The sequence below is a fragment of the Cucurbitaria berberidis genome, assembly GCF_010015615.1.
Source record: "Cucurbitaria berberidis CBS 394.84 unplaced genomic scaffold K460scaffold_1, whole genome shotgun sequence".
NCBI classification, from domain to species: Eukaryota; Fungi; Ascomycota; class Dothideomycetes; order Pleosporales; family Cucurbitariaceae; genus Cucurbitaria; species Cucurbitaria berberidis.
In genome coordinates, this window is record NW_024468935.1 from 3,508,559 (window position 1) to 3,525,685 (window position 17,127).

The 17,127-nt window shown below is 51.4% G+C and overlaps 8 protein-coding genes across 8 annotated transcripts; 2 read left to right on the forward strand and 6 right to left on the reverse strand.

Annotated features, from left to right (window-relative positions):
* Positions 1 to 239: 239 nt before the first annotated feature.
* K460DRAFT_272541 (MFS general substrate transporter) lies at positions 240 to 2,101 on the forward strand (the record flags this gene model as incomplete). Its single annotated transcript, XM_040927808.1, has 4 exons — positions 240 to 492; positions 559 to 987; positions 1,048 to 1,315; positions 1,363 to 2,101. The coding sequence occupies 4 exons, from the start codon at positions 240 to 242 to the stop codon at positions 2,099 to 2,101; spliced, it is 1,689 nt and encodes a 562-aa protein (XP_040793457.1).
* A 365-nt stretch (positions 2,102 to 2,466) lies between these two features.
* On the reverse strand, positions 2,467 to 3,803 carry K460DRAFT_400929 (uncharacterized protein; the record flags this gene model as incomplete). The annotated part of the gene is made up of 4 exons (XM_040936373.1): positions 2,467 to 2,894; positions 3,001 to 3,082; positions 3,139 to 3,197; positions 3,797 to 3,803. 4 exons carry the CDS (start codon positions 3,801 to 3,803, stop codon positions 2,467 to 2,469), a joined length of 576 nt encoding a protein of 191 aa, XP_040793458.1.
* Positions 3,804 to 4,256: 453 nt separating this feature from the next.
* K460DRAFT_350891 (uncharacterized protein) lies at positions 4,257 to 7,949 on the reverse strand (the record flags this gene model as incomplete). Its single annotated transcript, XM_040931542.1, has 5 exons — positions 4,257 to 4,945; positions 4,991 to 5,092; positions 5,148 to 5,341; positions 5,523 to 5,581; positions 5,709 to 7,949. 5 exons carry the CDS (start codon positions 7,947 to 7,949, stop codon positions 4,257 to 4,259), a joined length of 3,285 nt encoding a protein of 1,094 aa, XP_040793459.1.
* Positions 7,950 to 8,356: 407 nt separating this feature from the next.
* On the reverse strand, positions 8,357 to 10,062 carry K460DRAFT_373014 (bifunctional aspartokinase/homoserine dehydrogenase; the record flags this gene model as incomplete). Its single annotated transcript, XM_040934548.1, has 3 exons — positions 8,357 to 8,454; positions 8,512 to 9,854; positions 9,917 to 10,062. 3 exons carry the CDS (start codon positions 10,060 to 10,062, stop codon positions 8,357 to 8,359), a joined length of 1,587 nt encoding a protein of 528 aa, XP_040793460.1.
* Positions 10,063 to 10,948: 886 nt separating this feature from the next.
* K460DRAFT_361657 (Pkinase-domain-containing protein) lies at positions 10,949 to 13,201 on the reverse strand. Its single transcript, XM_040932500.1, has one exon. It carries the CDS (start codon positions 12,968 to 12,970, stop codon positions 11,225 to 11,227), a length of 1,746 nt encoding a protein of 581 aa, XP_040793461.1. The 5' UTR covers positions 12,971 to 13,201; the 3' UTR covers positions 10,949 to 11,224.
* A 212-nt stretch (positions 13,202 to 13,413) lies between these two features.
* On the forward strand, positions 13,414 to 13,659 carry K460DRAFT_271226 (uncharacterized protein; the record flags this gene model as incomplete). The annotated part of the gene is made up of 2 exons (XM_040927709.1): positions 13,414 to 13,545; positions 13,594 to 13,659. 2 exons carry the CDS (start codon positions 13,414 to 13,416, stop codon positions 13,657 to 13,659), a joined length of 198 nt encoding a protein of 65 aa, XP_040793462.1.
* A 177-nt stretch (positions 13,660 to 13,836) lies between these two features.
* K460DRAFT_302426 (cyclopropane-fatty-acyl-phospholipid synthase-like protein) lies at positions 13,837 to 15,184 on the reverse strand. The gene is made up of 3 exons (XM_040929904.1): positions 15,043 to 15,184; positions 14,597 to 14,984; positions 13,837 to 14,523 (listed from the first exon to the last, which is right to left on the reverse strand). The coding sequence occupies exons 1-3, from the start codon at positions 15,056 to 15,058 to the stop codon at positions 13,872 to 13,874; spliced, it is 1,056 nt and encodes a 351-aa protein (XP_040793463.1). The 5' UTR covers positions 15,059 to 15,184; the 3' UTR covers positions 13,837 to 13,871.
* Positions 15,185 to 15,652: 468 nt separating this feature from the next.
* K460DRAFT_328250 (uncharacterized protein) lies at positions 15,653 to 17,094 on the reverse strand (the record flags this gene model as incomplete). The annotated part of the gene is made up of 3 exons (XM_040930696.1): positions 16,869 to 17,094; positions 16,699 to 16,821; positions 15,653 to 16,648 (listed from the first exon to the last, which is right to left on the reverse strand). The coding sequence occupies exons 1-3, from the start codon at positions 16,914 to 16,916 to the stop codon at positions 15,653 to 15,655; spliced, it is 1,167 nt and encodes a 388-aa protein (XP_040793464.1). The 5' UTR covers positions 16,917 to 17,094.
* Between the last annotated feature and the right edge of the window lie 33 nt (positions 17,095 to 17,127).

The following is a 17,127-nucleotide window of genomic DNA, read 5'->3' on the forward strand; positions in this document are numbered from 1 at the left end:
TACAAGCATGTTTTGGATCCTTCGTGGTGTTGGCTCTGCAACTGTGCCACCTCCTTGCCGAATCTGATAGTTACACAAGACGGTACAGAGATGCGCCGCCGGGCGAATATTGCACCGACTCTCTGGTTCGCTTTGTTACACCCAGGTCCTGTCCCTGATGCTGAGAGGTTGAATCTACAATCTGCAGCAGCTTCAATTTGAAGTGATACGACTTGTTTCTCAGGCAAAAAAACAAAACCATGTCTGTTCAGAACCCCAGTCCACTGTCTGCCCAAGGAGCTATCCTGCAACGAACCTCAAGCAATGGAGACGCCATCAACCTGGAAGCGAAAGTAAGCGATCCAGAAGGCGACCAACCACGGCTCCAGCCATCAACGGATCAGAGCGAAATTCAAGTCGAGAGCGAGGAGTTGCAAGGCAGCAGGCTCGTGCTCGTAACCATATCCTTCATGCTCTCCATTCTACTCGTAGCTCTCGACCAAAACATTATATGTATATCAAGCCCAATTTCCGTTCCCGAACCAACCGTATCTTGAATGACGCTAACCGGCACTGCAGCGACCGCCATTCCTAAAATCACAGCCCAATTCCAAACCACGAACGACATCGGATGGTGGGGTGCTGCATACCTACTGGCGCAAATGGCGTTCCAGCCCCCGTTCGGAAGAGTCTACATTTACTTTGACATGAAGCGGACATACCAGGTGTCGTTGTTGATCTTTACTGTTGGATCAATCATCTGCGCTGTTTCAAAGTCTTCGGCGGTCTTTACGTTTGGGCGAGCATTTGCAGGCGTGGGCGCAGCTGGAATCAATTCAGGGGCTTTTGCGATCGGAACACGCATCGTTCCAATGAAGAATAGGCCCTTGTATCTATCCATCGTGAGCAGCATGTATGGCGTCTCGGCAGTTGCGGGGCCGCTACTTGGTGGTGTCTTTGCCGACTCGAAGGCTCTGACCTGGAGGTTCTGTTTCTGGATCAATTTGCGTAAGTTCCTTGAAATCCTATTAAAACCCGTCAAAATGATCACGATACTCATTTTTGAAGCTATTTGCGGACTGGCCCTTGCTTCGATTACGTTCTTTCTTCGGACTCGTTTCCAGTCGAATACCAACATCGCCCTTACACAGAAGCTTTTGAGACTCGATATACAGGGCTCAACAATCCTGATCGGTGCATCTGTATGCTTGATTATCGCACTACAGATGGGAGGGGTTACACGTCCGTGGAGTGATTCCAGAGCGTGGGGCTGCCTCCTTGGATGTGGTCTACTCACAATCGCCTTTATCATATGGGAATGGCGATCTGGAGAAACGTAAGTCTGATTCTGCCAACACACTAGGCGTCGTTGACGAACCACAGGGCGACATTTCCGGGTCATGTTGCGTTGCAGCGATCCATGGGTCTCAGTGCAGTCTTCTTGTGCCTTTTTTTCATGGTAACCTTTGTGCATTCGTATTACCTTCCCTTATTCTTCCAAGTAGTCCAAGGAACTACTGCGGAGCGGTCCGGGATTCAGCTCTTGCCCTACCTAGTCCCAGAAGTGGTGGCAGCGATTGTAAGCGGTGCTTTCATCACAAAGACTGGACACTATGTCCCTCTCATGTGGCTGGGTTCCAGCTTAGTGACGGTTGGCAGTGGAATGCTGTATACGCTGCAGCCCGGAAGTCCTCAGCGGGAATGGGTAGGATATCAGGTGCTCACTTCGATAGGTTTCGGCATGACAATACAGGTGCCATACACCGTAGTTCAAGTTGTTCTGGAGCAGGGCGATGTACCGATGGGCAATGCACTACTCATGTTTTGCATGTGTTTGGGCGGGTCCGTGGCGGTGGGAATCGGCCAGAACATCTTTTCAAGTGTTCTTATTCGCGAACTCAGGCGGTCGGCCGAGTTCAGAGACATCGCGGATGTCGTGCGGCATATTGGAGGAACAGAGTTAAGAGGTAGATTTCCCAAGTCGCTAGTCGACCGGCTCATCATTGTGTATTCGCGTGCCATCACTGCGACATTTCTTCTCCCGATTGCCGCTGGCGGACTAGCATTCCTTGTGAGTATAGGAATCGAACGAAGGAAGCTGAATATCAAGAAGAGTATATAAGATGAGGTTAGCTTTAGCCTCATTAACAGCCTTACGGTCCATGAAGACAGCCTTGAACAATAGACATCACAGAGAAGCAAGAACAAAGTGAAGTTGTTGAAGATTTCGGATTCGAAGCACTACTTTATCGTTAAGATTCCACTTCTCGCGATGTTGCGATTATGCTATCAAGAATCCCTCCAGTCAGTACCTAAAAGAGCCTCTCGCTTGTCCTATGCTAACCTAGGAAAAGAAGTGTTCAGTTGAGAAATCTCAAGCCCTCGCTGAATGAGATCCATGTCTGAAGTAAGTGCTAGCTGCCATCCATTCTCATAGTCAATGGGCACTAAGGCTTGCACAGAAATGTTGGCAGTGATCAGTGGAGCTTAGACCTCTTCTTCCTCCTCCACATCCTCGTTGGCGACGCCACCAAGAGTCGACTCGTTGTCGTCATCGATAGGCTCGGTTTTGACACGCTTGCTCATCTGATAGTCACTATGCTCCTCCTCGGACTCAGGCTCAGCATACGACTGGCGCGCACCGCGCTTGCCGCGAGCAGCTAAGGGAGACATGACCTCATCATCTTCGTCCAGAAGGCCCTCGGGACCGCCATCGGACTCATTGGATGAAACCTTCTTCTTGTTGGGGGTGGCCTTGGCGCGCGACCGAGGAGTCCTGGGGGTCGAAGTAGCCCTGGTGGGAGTGTGCGTTACGCTTCCGTTGGGGCGAGTACCTCCGCTGGAGCGAGTGCCGTTATTGTTACCGCTGTTGCGTATGTTGTTGAGGCGGTGTGAGACAGCCTTGGGGGTACATCCTGTAAATGCACTGTTAGTCAGGACACTTTTTATCGGGAGATGAAGGGAACAGGAACAGGAGTTGGAAAAGGCACGCGGAAGAAATGCGAAAATTGTAATATTTACCATCGCCAATCTCTTTCGCGAGGTACTCCAAGAGGGGAGCGGAGTTCTTGATCTCGTGGAATTTGAAGATGCCCTTGAGGATCTAGTTGTCGCGGTCAGCTACAGCATAGTCATGCGGGGCCGGACGATGGTACTTACGACCTGGTCCTTCTCGGCGTTCCACTGAACCATGATGGTGGTTGAGGAATTTTGTGTTGCTGCTGGTCAGTCAGAAGCCGGTCTACTGGAAAAGAGTTGGAAAATCTTACAAAGTTTGGTTTGTTCGTAGCGAAGCTAAGTGCTCGCGGTGCTGTTGAAGAGGACGAGAAAAAGGCGCAGCTGAGAGTCGAGCGGTCAAGTGAGAGAGTGTGTCCGGGGTGAGGAGCAGAAAGTAGAAAAATCTGGGAGATGCGGTAGTTTTATACCCTACTGGTGCCGGCAGCAGTTCGGAGGGGCAGGGTAAAGGTAAAAGTCTAGCTCACCACAGGTTTACTAAATGACGCCACTTTGATGCTAAATGATTAGACAGGGTGTGAACATGAAGTGAGAGTGGATATAGGGTAGGAAACATATAGTAGCATAGTGAAACTGGCTTTTTTGAGATACTGAAGCCCTCAAGATAGGATAGACGCGAATATACGACACTCTAGATCCCGATGTACCGTGCAGCAGTGGAGCAGTGGAGCAGTATAGTGATAGTCGAAAGTGGGGTGGCTTTAACTACAAGAAAATGCGAAAAGAGTAGCCGGATCCTACAAGAGCTAAAGCAAGATGGTTACCAAACTTTGCAACATACTGCAATAAAGACTAAACATACCCTGCATCTAAAATTGCTAAGTAAGTGCTAGATATACTCCCTTAATGTCTGCTTCAGGACTCTGATAACATGTGGAGAAGAATTCAAAAGCGCCGACTCCTTAGTGTGAGCCATCGTGGTTTCTGTAGAGGTGTTTTAAGTGCGGAGACATTTGTGATGACAGCATGTGGATAAATGAGCGACCGTAGCACGGAGTAGATGAGACTCAATCAGATAGTTACGGTGAGTATGGGAAATTATGAGTAGACTGAAAGAAAGAGAGTTATATGCATACTCGACGCAGGTTCTACATACGTCCTAAGTAACGTATCCACCTACTCCAACTTGTCACTGTTCCATGACTCTGTCATACCAAGCTCATTACTACAAAATGAGGTTACGCATCGCCGGCTACCCGTTACCAATCCCAGCAAAAGAAATTACGTCTCTTCCAATTCAGTTTGTGCTGACGCGGGTCCTCCTAGACCTGCTCAACGTGTAGAAGGTCTTGTGCTTCCCCTTCCTCCTCCTGTCGGACTGGACACTGTATGTCTTCTTCCTGCATCGGATTTGTGACATGCTCGTCAACATTCGAGACATGAGCATCTTGAGATGTTGCTGTGACTTCAGTCTCACCGCTAGGCTCCTGTGCACCATCTCCCCCCACTGTCGAATGAGCACCGAGAGCTGACTGCCCGCCGTCGTGCGAAGATGTCCCGCGCTTCTTGTGCTGCCATTCCCTCCATAGATCAAGGACAGCATTCTTGTTCGGCCTAGTCTTGATGAATATCTTCGCCTCCTTAGGAATCGGATATAGCTTCTCCATGAAATCTTGCATCTCCCGCGCTCCCACGCTCATGGTCGCCCTCTTCTCGTGAATCTCCGCCTCTCTTACGAAGTATCTAGCCCAACCGAGCTCAAATAGGAACACATCCTCACGGCGCCAGGGCCTGCGCGCCTTGGTGCCCAGCTCGCTTTTCGGGGGTGCCCTTTTCGCTTCATCTTCGAGATCGTCTTTGACGAGGAGGCAGATGCTGTATATGGGAATATTGACGGAATGAGCGGCAGCTTGCTGGAGCCAGAGCTTGCGGATGCGCTTGTTGACGTTTTCGTACGCGACTTGGGGTATGGGTCCGCAGGGTGGGAGGTCTTTGCCCAAGAGGGGAGGTACTGCATTAGTTAGCGTGGTGGACTAGAGATGGGAGAGGGGCTTACTTTGAGGAAGCAGCCTGGCCTCATCTTCCGTAGTAGTGTCGAAACTATCGCCACCAAAGCTACTGACCTGCTCGAAGGTGTCAGACCAGTCAGCTTCATCGGCTACGTAACATCCTTAGTATCTAGTTCACACTTCAAAGTCCCATGCATTTCTTACCCCCTTCCTCCATCCCCTCCCCGCGCGCATTGGGCTTCCTCTCACTGTGGCCACGGAAGAACGGAAGCCACGACTTGCTACGCGACGTAGTCATGTTGAGCGATAGTATGCCAATATTAAGTTGACGATAGAAGAATTCAGGTGGTAATGTTGAGAGGATGTAATCAAGTAATGGTTGAGGTTGAAAGATGGAGCTGCTTTGTGATTAATAGAATTTGCAGGCAAACGAGCAGGCAGGTAGGCAGGCAAGCGTTTGCTCTTGCCCAAACATGCGCCCCGAGCGTGTGACGTAATTGTGTGAAGGTTAAAAAGGCACGTGCCAGCGGGTGAGGATGAGAAGGTCTGTAAGTAAAAGGGAATGATGCTATTACTAACAATCTTCGATGTAGAAGACCCTGTTGCTCTTTCGCTGCACAAAGCGCTGCATTCAAAAGCTATTTTAGCTATCCTGCAAGCGGATCAAGCTAAGCTCACTTCTCTTACGATAGTCGTTAGCTACGAGTAAACCCACACTCAGATGTCTCGGTTTCCCCAGTCTTCGTCTCAGCGCGCGACACCAACCTCTTCCTCATCATCATCCATATAATCACCATACCCAACTTCATCGTGCCCTGGCCCACTCGCCTTTCTATGCGCCCTCTCTACAAACATCTCCCGTTCTCCAATCTGTCTGATCTTCTCCCTGCTCTCCATATGCTTCAACTCCTTCGTCCAATCCTCCTCCTCATCGTGCAATAAGTTTGAACTGCTCTTCGACCGCATATACTGTTGACGGCGTACCGTGTTGTGGAGAGAGGGTATGGTAGACTCATGCTGGTGCTGGAATGGAGACGGAGGCAGTCTTTCGGGAGGGGCCGAGGGTCGGAGCTGTCGCGAAGCCTTATTAGATAATCTCTCGTGCGATGTAGGTGCATGACGGTTATATGAGGTGGGTGATGCTGGAGGGAGAGGTATCGGACCAGTGAGCTGCTCGTATTTGTAGAATGGCCTAGAGCGAATTGGAGATCGTTGTGGCGGGTTTGTAGGGGTCGGAGGCACTTCCAAATGGTGCGCAGGAATAGAACCGATGGGAGTTCGTGTATCTGCGCTGCTCTCAAAAGCTTGCTTCTCATATCTTGCGGCATCTTTGCACACCCAGCTCTCCGCTGATTCATCTGAATTTTTCCGGCCATGCTGTTGAAACCGAAAAGCTGGATGCATGTCGTATTGAGAAGAAGAAGCTGAATTTCTGTTCGCCTTCATCTCCGCCCTTCTTTCCTCCATCTTTTTGAGCTCATGTGCCCAATTCGTCAAGTCGTTGATACTGGGCCCTTGATGTCGAAATCCCTTGGCCTCTGGGCTGATCTCAGGTGCTGGAATGTCTTCTTCCTGTTCGGTCAATGTCGTGGAGACGTTGAGGTTTCTGCGTTTGCCTGTTGCGTTGCTGCTCCGTTGCAAGGCGCAATCAGTGCTAGAGATACTGGCGTCTCGCAGTCGCAATGCCAGGCTGTTGGGCTTTGCGGGACTTGCGCTTGTCCGCATCGACAAGCTGGCTTCCTGGCTCCTCTCTGACGAAATAGTAGTTGTCGCCATCGAGCGAGGTGAACTGATTTCGCCAATTGGATTCTCCTCTTCTATCGACAGAAGATCCGAAACCGAGCTCACCTCCCGCTTGATGCTGCGCATGAAGTTGCTGTAGTCATATCCTTGATCTTCATCGCTATATGTGCTCGAACCATCCCCATGATGTTCTGCCATGTACTCTGTGTCATCAAGTACTTTCACGGCCCAAGCAAGCTGAACCGCCTGAGCGCTGAGCTTCAGCTCTCTGCTTTTGCGGCGGTTACGGTTCATACGGATGAGATCACGCTGTGCGTCTAGGATAGTGGTTATTTCCATGCCCTTCTCGTCGACTTGGAGCCAAGTATCTATGTCGAGTAGCTCAGAGGTATTTTTGATCGAGTATTGCTCATGGATTGCTACCTCGTCGTGCGCGAAGCGCTGTAGTTTCGCAGGAAGTTCAGTGTCTATCTGTGTTCGAAGCTTGAGTTCTCTCGACTGTAGCGTGAACTCCGCACCGTGTAGTTCATCTTTCGGCTTCACCATCGAAGGGGGGACATAACCGCTGTCACTGAGATTTGAGTGTATGCTTAACCGACTTGCGCAGATCTTGAGTGCCATCCTGTCAACATCGCGCTTGACATCATCGTATGCCGCCTTTCCTTCCGGATACTTGGGCACGATAGGCGACCAAGGTTCGAGCGCTACGGCGGGTTGTGGCAGAGGAGTCTGTGGCTGCGGCGTGAGCTTTTCCCAGAAGCCTCCTCCGGCAAATGCGTTGCCCGTGGGCGTGGGAGATAGCGGAGTGACTGGACCTGAAGGCAAAACGTCCCAGCGTGCTCGCGGTGTACGCGGTGTGATGTTTCGAGCCAAGGCTAAATTGGCGGAAGCGGTGTTGAGTCGTTGTAGAGCCTGAGGTCGTGAACGTTGGCCGACTAAGGGTACAATCGGAGCGGAGGAGCTGCTTGTCGGCTGAGGTCGTCCAGCGGGGGTGACTGGCTCCAGTTGTCGAAGACGTCCTGGTAGCCGCAGGTGGTCTTCTTGAGCAATGTTCTCGAGATCCTCCATGATCGGTTTCCACCTGGCTTCGGCGAATCGCTCCTTCCAAGCTGGCAAGCCCTGGAGGGCTTGCTTTCGCTGCTCAGCACCCAAGCCTTGCAGGGCGGTGCAGACGTGAGCTTTTTCTAGCCACCCGTCTGGCAGCTGCTCCTCCTCGGCCACCATGGCTGCTTCCATAAACGTGTCAATATTCTTCGCGTCCATGATGCCGTTTCGGAATGATGTAGAGTTGATTTTGGAGTGGGTTGAATAAATTCAGGCGCATATTTGGCTCGAGATAGAGACTTACTTTTGAAAGCGCTACGAGGCATTCAGAGCCCTTTCACACGCTATTCACCTCCTTTATGGTGTAGCCTGGTTGGTCTCAAGTGACGTTTTCGTTGTGGTGGAGTCAAGGTCGAGGGCGCGCGGCGGGTTTGGGTGTGGGTGTTGTTTCACTGTTGTGATGGCACCGAGAAAATCCCATGACGACAGACAAACGGCACAAGGCAAGGTGAATGACAGTTCACCACGTGAAACCAAAGGAAGATAATTAGGTCCGAGTGAAAAGATGGAAATATGTATGAAAGTCTCTAAAGTGGTATCCAACTCCACCAATGCAGATGCAAAATCTAGTCTAAGAAAGTGAAAAGACTTGTATGAACAACGTTAAGAGCGCGGTCGGCTTCGCGTTCCTCAATGACACAAGAGATGTTGATCTCGCTAGCACCTGCAGCATATTACGTTAGCAGTTGTTTTCCAAGATCCTTGGTTTGGATTAACGTACCTTGTGAAATCATCTCAATGTTAATGTTGTTCAGTCCAAGCACGCTGAAAAACCTCCCGCTAATGCCAATCATGTTTTTCAACTGCTTGCCGACGAGGCTTACAATAGCCATATCAGGCACGATATCAATGGTGCCCAACTGCCCCAAGTCATTGACCGCACCCTGGAGGTCCTTGTCCTTAATCCTGTACTCGTCCTCGCCCCCTCCGCTGAGAAGAGCAGACTCGGAGTGCAGCGCCATGGAGACATGAACTTCAGACGAGGAAATCAGGTCGACGGAGAGGTGCCATCTGTCTAGAATACTGAAGATGTTCATCAAAAATCCGTGAGCACGGGTGCGCTTGTTGCTGTGCACGTTCAACACGACGATGTTGTGCTTGATCGTGACAGCGGTGGGTCGCTTGGGGCTTTGGAGCTGAGCGAGGATGCTGGAGGAGCGAGTCCGGAAGAGCCCCGCGTCCTTGAGAGGAGTGTGATTGTCGATGTCAGATAAGTTATCTGGGAAGATAATGGTACCGGCGTTGCGCGGGTTCATAACGTTCTTGATACGGATGGGGATGCGGGCACGGATGACCTGCTCCATGGTGAATGGATGGATAACCTCGGAGCCGTAAAAGGTCAACTCAGCGGCCTCCGAAGGCGTGACAGTGGGTAGCAGTGCGGCCGTAGGGACCTTGCGGGGGTCGGCTGTGAAGATGCCATCCACCTCCTTCCAGACCTGAAGCTCTTGCGCCTTGATACCGACAGCTACCAAAGCAGCACACAGATCCGTGTATCCACGTCCGATGGAGTTCAAGATGCCACCTGGCACGTTGCCAAAGTAGCCCGTGATGACGGGGACTTTGTCGCCACATGCTTCCACCTCTTCGCGCAGCGCCTCGGCCAAATCTCTGTAAAATTGCTCGTTCAACCCCCCCTTTTTGGGCGCATAGAACTTGACGACATCGCTGAGATCGACGAACTGCGCGGGCGTACCGCGGTCATTCAAGAGCGCAGCCATGTACCGACAGCTCAGCTTTTCGCCCTTGCTCACAATCTTGTCCTCGACGCGGTTCGTAACCTCTTCCAGGTGCTGCGCAGACTCCAGGATCTTGACCAGACTCTCACACTCGGCATTGACCTCCTCCGTGAATGCAGCCAGGACCTCTGGGCTCTTCAATGTGTCCTTGCCAGCCTGTATGTGGTCGGTACGGATGGCTTCGACAATTTCGTCATAGCCGCGGTTGTTGGGTTTCTCGGCAGCTCGAGCAGTGCGGAGGAGTCTGTTGGTGGTTCCCTCGAGCTTCGTATTGTTGCTGCGTGCGGAGCAGACTATGGCGGCGCGATTGCTTTCAAGGCCAGCTCTGTAGATTGTCAGTGCCTTGCTTCCCATCTTTCGTCCCATGTGCAGTGGGCTAGGGCGTACTTGACAATGTTCGCAATATTCTCCGCAAACTTTCCCACACTCGTACCGCCAAACTTCAGCACTACCCATCCCCCCGGCAAATGCTTCTCTTTCGTGTGAGCTATCCGCTCGGACTCGTGCTTGTACCCATTGACGACTGCGGACATTTTGAAGGTGTTGTGTGGTGGTGCGGATCCAATAGATGGAGGCAGTCTCTTCTTCCGGGAGTATGGGTGATTCTGTCAAGTTAAGACAGCAATTGCGTGTGTAGTGATGCGTTGTGTATAAGAACGTGGAGTGGGAGTGGTGTGAGTAAACTGTGGGAGCGATGGTGGGGCCCTGAGTCAAATAATAATCAATTCCGCGATCGGGACTACTAACGCAGAAGCCGACACATGCATGCACCAGGCGTCGGCAAAAGAAATTTTATGGTCCTGGCCCACGCCGTTACTTATACACTAATGTAATCAGCCTCTACACCTGCCCGTTTGTCCACACCTGCATAGTGTTGGCTCGTTTTCTAGGCTACGTCTCACGGCATTGCTGACAGATGACAGCTCAGCATTGTGCCCTTTGTGCATCAGCAGTGTTCCCATATGGATTAGCATGTCATGCTCGGAGTTTCTGGTCGGCAGTATAAACGCTTCCGATATGCATTTTCTCTACAAGGTTCAGGTCTACAACTACAACATTTCCGAAGGCCTTAGCGATTGACGCAGGAACCGGTACTCCGAGCGACGTGCCGATCGCTGTTCGCTTCAGCGGGAACCTGCATCCACGTCCAGCCTATCGGGGCCCTGTTGCACAAAGGCTACGTAGGCTTACTGTGTGAACGGAAGCACAAGACACAGGAGATGCAAGATAAGAATCTGTCATAGATTAAACGTCTCTGGTAGCGTTACGCGGAAGATCTTCGCCGTTGTACGCATGTCTCATTTGGGTGTCACTATAGATTTCAGAATCCACTCAGACTATTGCAAGTCAGTTGCGTCAAGTCGTGCTTATCTTTCAGCAGCACAGCAAGTACGCGTGTCACCGAGGAACACCATGTCGTGCAGGCAATTACGGATTGTTGTTGATTGTTACGAATATGCTTCAATAATGGTGGCAGCAGTGCCGCTATACAACGCCAGAAATATGCTACAATGACCCGAACGCCATACCCAAGGTATCCCGTGTCCGTTCTTATACTTGACGCCGCTGATACCGAGTACATGCCCTACCTTGCCCTTGTACGCCAATTTGCTTGAATCCTAGCCTAGGCGGAGTCCAACTCTACAGTACTCTGAAAGCTCTAACCCCCAAAATGGTATTGCCATGCTGGCAGCATTATCGCCTCCTGTAAATGTCTCCATCCCGGTCGCGGTTCCTGTCTCGCCTCTCAGGACTCCTCGACCGCGTCCTCCCGTCTCTCCTATCTCGGGCAAAATTCCTGGAATCGTTGGGTCTTTCCCGGTCCCTATCTCTATCTCTATACGCTCTCCCGCGATCTGGGCGTTCGTCTACATGTCCATCTCGTGAATTCCCCGAGTCGCGCGAGCCTCGTCGAGGCCTGTCATCAGGTTCACGTGACCGCCCAGGGCCGTCGGGCTCCCGTGACCGTCTCGGACCATCATTGCCGTAACTTGGAATGTAAGTATCGCCAGCTGGTTGACCGCCTCTACGGCGATCACCATCAGGCCCATAGCGAGGAACCGGTGGTAGTGGATGCCGGCCATCGGAAGGTGGTGCTGGGAGGTTACCATGTCGGGAGTCAGTGCCATTACCCCAGTTGGGTCGTCGTTCGCCAGGTGGTGGCGGGGGAGGTCTGTGTTCATATGGAGGCGCGCGCCGGTCATATCCCCCTCTTTGATGACGATCAACACCTGGTGGTCCTCGATCTTGGGGTCCTCCATATCTTCGATCGCCGTTCTGCCATGATTGTGGTGGCTGGCCCGATCCTGACCACTCTCCATTCGGCCCTCCGCCTACAGTGCCGCCTGCGGGCGCTGGAGGGAGTGCCTGCTTCTGACCCCTGACATTCCGCCGATCCAGTTCGTGCGAGTCTGCGAAATGTGGGATGTCTTCTTCGCGCATAGGCAGCGGCTGTTCCCTGAAATATGGGTGATCAATGGCATCGATGGCATTTATCCTTTTGCGCCAATCAAGTTTCATGAGATCTTTGATCAAAGATAATCCAGTCGGCGAGAGCTCGCGAAACCTGGAGGCGATGGTGCCTTGGTTTCCTGCGAATTGGCGGACGGATTCTGCTCCAGGAAGGTCACTCCATCCGGGCATGTTTTGGTCGTTTGGAGACCCAATGAGCTCGAATATGATTTGGGCCTGATGAAGGTCGCTGTGGCCGGCAAGGATAGGCTTGCGCTTGAACATTTCGCCAAAGACGCAGCCTGCGCCCCACATGTCGATGGCTGGTGTGTACCGTCGTAGCTGAAGGAGCAGTTCCGGAGGTCGGTACCACCGAGTTACAACTAACGTGGTGTATTCTCTCTTCGCCTCGCCGTTGCCCCTGCCTCGTTGTGGTACAGCCTCGTCGTAATGCCGCGCAAGACCAAAATCTGCGATCTGTAACCGTCCGCGGTTGTTGATAAGGAGGTTGGCTGCCTTCATGTCTCGGTGTAGAATATGGTTATCGTGCAGGTATTGGAGGCCTTTGAACAGCTGAAGCATGTAGCATTTGATTTGCGCTTCTTGAAACTTGACGTCTGGGTTGTCGAGGAGGCCTGAGAGATCGTGATCCATATAGGGCGTGACCATGTAGAGAATCGCGCGTTTCCTGCCCTCGGCTTTGGGCCGTTCCACTGCCATCTCGTCCAGCTTCAAGACGTTGTCATGAGACAGCATCTTCAGTAGCTTGATTTCTCGTAGCGCTGTGATGGGAAAGCCGTCCTTTTCATTGTGCATCAAGATCTTCTTGAGCGCGAAGATACTGCCACTTATTCGGTGTCGCGCCTTGTGCACCTCGCCAAAGGTACCTTCTCCCAGCTTTTGCATCATCTCGTACTCGCCGATCTTCGAGCATCCCTTGAACCGGCGTTGCAAGCCTTGCGATGGTGTCGCGGCTGACGAGTTCGCCATTGCGGCGGTTGGGGTGGGTTAATTGAAATTAGATGGACGCTGACGCTTGGTTTGTTCTCAGGGCAAGGGAGTCCGTTGCGAAGTGGAATGTAGTCGACAGTTGCGCAACTTGTCAAGTATGCGAGGATTAAGGAGCGGGTGGTGGGACGTTGCGGTGGTGGAAGTTGCCATGAGTTGAGACGCTCGAGGGCGGTGCTATTGTGCGGACATGACAATAGCTATACGTGAATGGTCGCGGGTGTAGGAGCAAAGAACGCGATCCACCAGGGATGCATAATGCTTGGCGCCAATCGCCAGGAAGCTCCGATCGTAATCAACCTCACCTCACTCACCAGCGACGACGACGAGGAGCCATTGCACAACACCCAGCGCAGGTACGTACTATTGATTGCTGCTGCGGGCTCTGCTATATCTCTAACGCATACATAGGCTCTACAATCGCCATGCAGCCCTCGCGAGTCCTGATGGGTCCGCCCAAATATGCGCCGCTCCCCAACCACCCCATCCATATCCACCCGCCTCGGCCGCTGTACAGATTCATGGCGACCGCTCTCGGAGCATCCATGTGGTTTTTCGTAGGTTCCGAGCTGTAGCGCAAATGGGTCGGGTACTGACAATCGCAGTTGATGTACCGCGCGAAGAAGGATGGTCCGGCTCTGTTGGGCTGGAAGCATCCTTGGGATCACTGAACGAGCGACACGCATGGGAAGCAGCGGATGTGTAGCGCATTTGGGAACGTAAAACTCAGATTCAAAATACTGTGTATATACCTCGAAGAGCCCCGGGGAGAGCATTGAAAGAAGAAGTTGCGGTATTCAGTGGCGGCAATGCCAAGACACCGGAATCAAAGAAAGTCAACATTCAATATCACTGCCCTATTGATGTTTCTACACGAACTAGACTATGCTGGCTTTTCGAAGAGATAGTGGCTCACGCCCCATGTATCACCACCCGACCACTTGAACAACTCGGCACATGCAAGATGGAACACCTGCCACCTATTCCACCACGTTATCGTCCCCTCGTGCCCATAAGTCTCTAACAAACCTGGCCAAATTTCTTCTTTGTTCTGACACATCGTCACCAACCAATCCTCACACGTTTTTGCGTAATGCACTCCATTCACCCACCATTGCCGTTTGACCTTCAGGTCATCCTGAAAGTACAACAACAGATCCGCAGACGGCATAGTGCCGCCCGTGAAGAAATGCTCCGTCATCCATCCACTCTCAAAATCATACGGGGTGGTGGCGTGCGCGAAGATATGAACAAACAATTTCCCGCCGGGCTTGAGGGCGGTGGAGACTTTGCGAAGTAGCAGTTGGTAGTTTTTCATGTGCTCAAAGAGTTCAATTGAGACGACCCTGTCGAAGCTTGAGGGCTCAAATTCGTAGTCGACCACATCGCCAGTAATGACTTGTAGATTGGTGAGGTTTTTGGATTTGGCGACGCCGTCAATATATTCTTTCTGTGTGCGAGAGTTGGAGAAAGCTGTGATCTTTGCGTTCGGGAAGATCTCAGCAAAGTAGAGGGATGCAGAACCCCAGCCACAGCTTCAATAAAGTTAGCATGTTGTAACACGTGATATAACCCCGAAAGGTTATAAGAAGAACAAGAGCAACATACCCAAGATCCAAGATACTCATCCCGTCCTTCAGCTCGGCTCTTTCAACATACAGTCTCAACATTGCAATCTCGGCCTGCGCCAGCGTCTCGCCTCCCTTCTCATACGAACAAGCCGAGTACTTCATCCGCGGGCCCAGCATGCCCTTCAAAACGCTGGTGCCTACCTCGTAATGTTGCTCGTTTGCGGTACTCGTCTCAATAGCGATTGGCCGGTTACGAAGAAGGTTCACATACTTCATCTTTGACTCGTAGCCTGCTTCGAGGGATGTGGTGGCTATTGACTGCAAGCGATCGGCAAGCTGGCGTCTGATACCAACACGAATGACGGCGTGAGGGAGGTAACCATTGTCGAGTAGCGGGTTGATTATTGAGTCGGAATTGACGAGATCTACTGGCGTTAGTACATACGACAGTGTTTGTAAACAGAGTTACAGGAGCATGTGTACTTGATATGTAGTTCATCGTGAATTTTCTAAGTGAAGTTACACGGTAGATACTCTGAAGCCTTAACAACGGTCTATAGGGAGAGAAAAGGAAGTCTAAATTAACTTCGGTAAGCTATTGTGGTTTTGAGGCCATGTTGAGACTCGAAACAGTTTCGAGGGTTGCTGCATGCGGTTTAGCCGCCTTACGTGATGACGTCAACGATTCTTGAATAAGTTAGCAACGACGGCAATACACTGTTGAAAAGGTCGGCTTTTTCCAGGGGAAATCTAATGGTAGGGTTGATAGGGTTGATAGTATACAAATGCACCAGCCAAAGATGCCGTGGTGAATGTATAACACCCAGCCGACCAATGACATTGGGGGCTAATGCATAACGGAAGATCATCACCTGCTCTTTATTGGCCGTGTAGATGTTATAAACAGGGACTCCCTGAGGACTTGTTGTGGTAATCTACACATACTTTCCTATGGCCTATCCCGATCTGATCTGAGGCGGCAGCGGGGTATTTCTTCCCATAATTGGCCGTAGCCATGTCTTCTTCCATATCGGCCTCTTGGTGATTGTTAGACAGAGTTGAGAACTGGTCTCAAAATCAACTCCTGAAACCGTTACACTTCATCTTCTTCCCAATCTGGGCGACACCTACAGACCCTAGTTCTCAAATGCATCACGCCAGTCCGACTAGCTTCAACCAACCAATTCACCCACTCGATCTCATGCTCGATGAAGCGTCGATGCTCCCCAGTCTCAACGCGCTCTTCTTTGATCTTCAGAAGGAAGTCTTGCAGTCTCAGTGCACAATGAGTAACAGAATGTGCCTCATTTGAAGCGCTCTTCTGCCGCTTATCGACCATGCGCTCAAGCCTAGTCAATAGCTGGTCCTGAATGTTGCTAGACTCTTGGTACTTGTTGAGTAGTGTTTTTGCATGGTATTTCAGCCGGATAGTATCCTCGCGGGTGGCCTTGGTGCATGGTAGGATCTGTTGAGGCCTGGCAAGGTGGAAAGAACCAATATCTCGCAGGACCACGGCGTCATCAAAGGAGCAGTCAACGACTGTCGACCCTCCAAAGCTGGCCTGAATCGTCTGCTTCGCGGCGTCCCACTCGTGTTCTTGCTTGATACTCTTCGAAGGCCCTGTACTGGGCTGTGTTTTTGGCACTTCAGACTCCCACTCATACTCGGTATCACATTCGGTGTCTGGATACTCATCAGAGTCACACCAAAATGTTTCCGAATAGCTGAAGCCATAGCCTTCTCGCTTCGTCTTTGGCTTGGATAAGTCAGGGATAAACGGTGACGCCGAAACGCTTTGACGCGTCATGGTTTCTGCCTGTGGTCTATGGCCGGATGCGTATTTAGTGGTATTGCTGGTCACAGCCAGTTTGGAGAAGCTCTCATTCGGGGGCTGGTGGCGGTGGTGATCGTTTGACCTTTGGTCGGCAGCCATTGTGAATGAGAATCGGAGTGCAACATCACTTGGTTTTGGGGGTTGGCCGCTATCTGTAGCCTGTTCGTTGCGTATCGGTCGGGCGTACTGCTTGGACTGCTCAGGAGCTTCAGTGTTGTATGATTGACTTGGTAGGTTGGAACGCTCTCGCTTCTGCTACACGTAAGTTCACAGTTACATGAGACTACAGACATCGCGTGACTTACCGGGCCTCGCCATCTAGCTGGACGCGCGATCGGTCTGAAGGTCGATTGAGCGATAGGTGGACTTTGAGTGCGGGTCGGTGTCGCATTGTCGCCGCGCCTTCGTTTCGATGGAGTCTTTGCGCTCTAAACTTCTGTTAGTACAGGCTTTTCAACTGACAGTGATGACATACCGATACAGGTGCCGCTGTCGCCTTGCGCTTATTGGCATTCGAACTCATCTTGCTCGAAACTAAGATTAGAATCTTCAAATCCGTAGAATAACCCAGCTTCCCTGTAGTCGAATGTTGAGTGGAGACTAGGTCCTATATCAAAAGCCAAACTGTTGTTGTTTATCTGTTGTGAGGAAGGCGCGTGCGAAACGCGTGAAAGGTGACTAGCGCGTTTAGTTTCAGGGCATGGATCCCAATCATTTCCTAATCGGTAAAACTG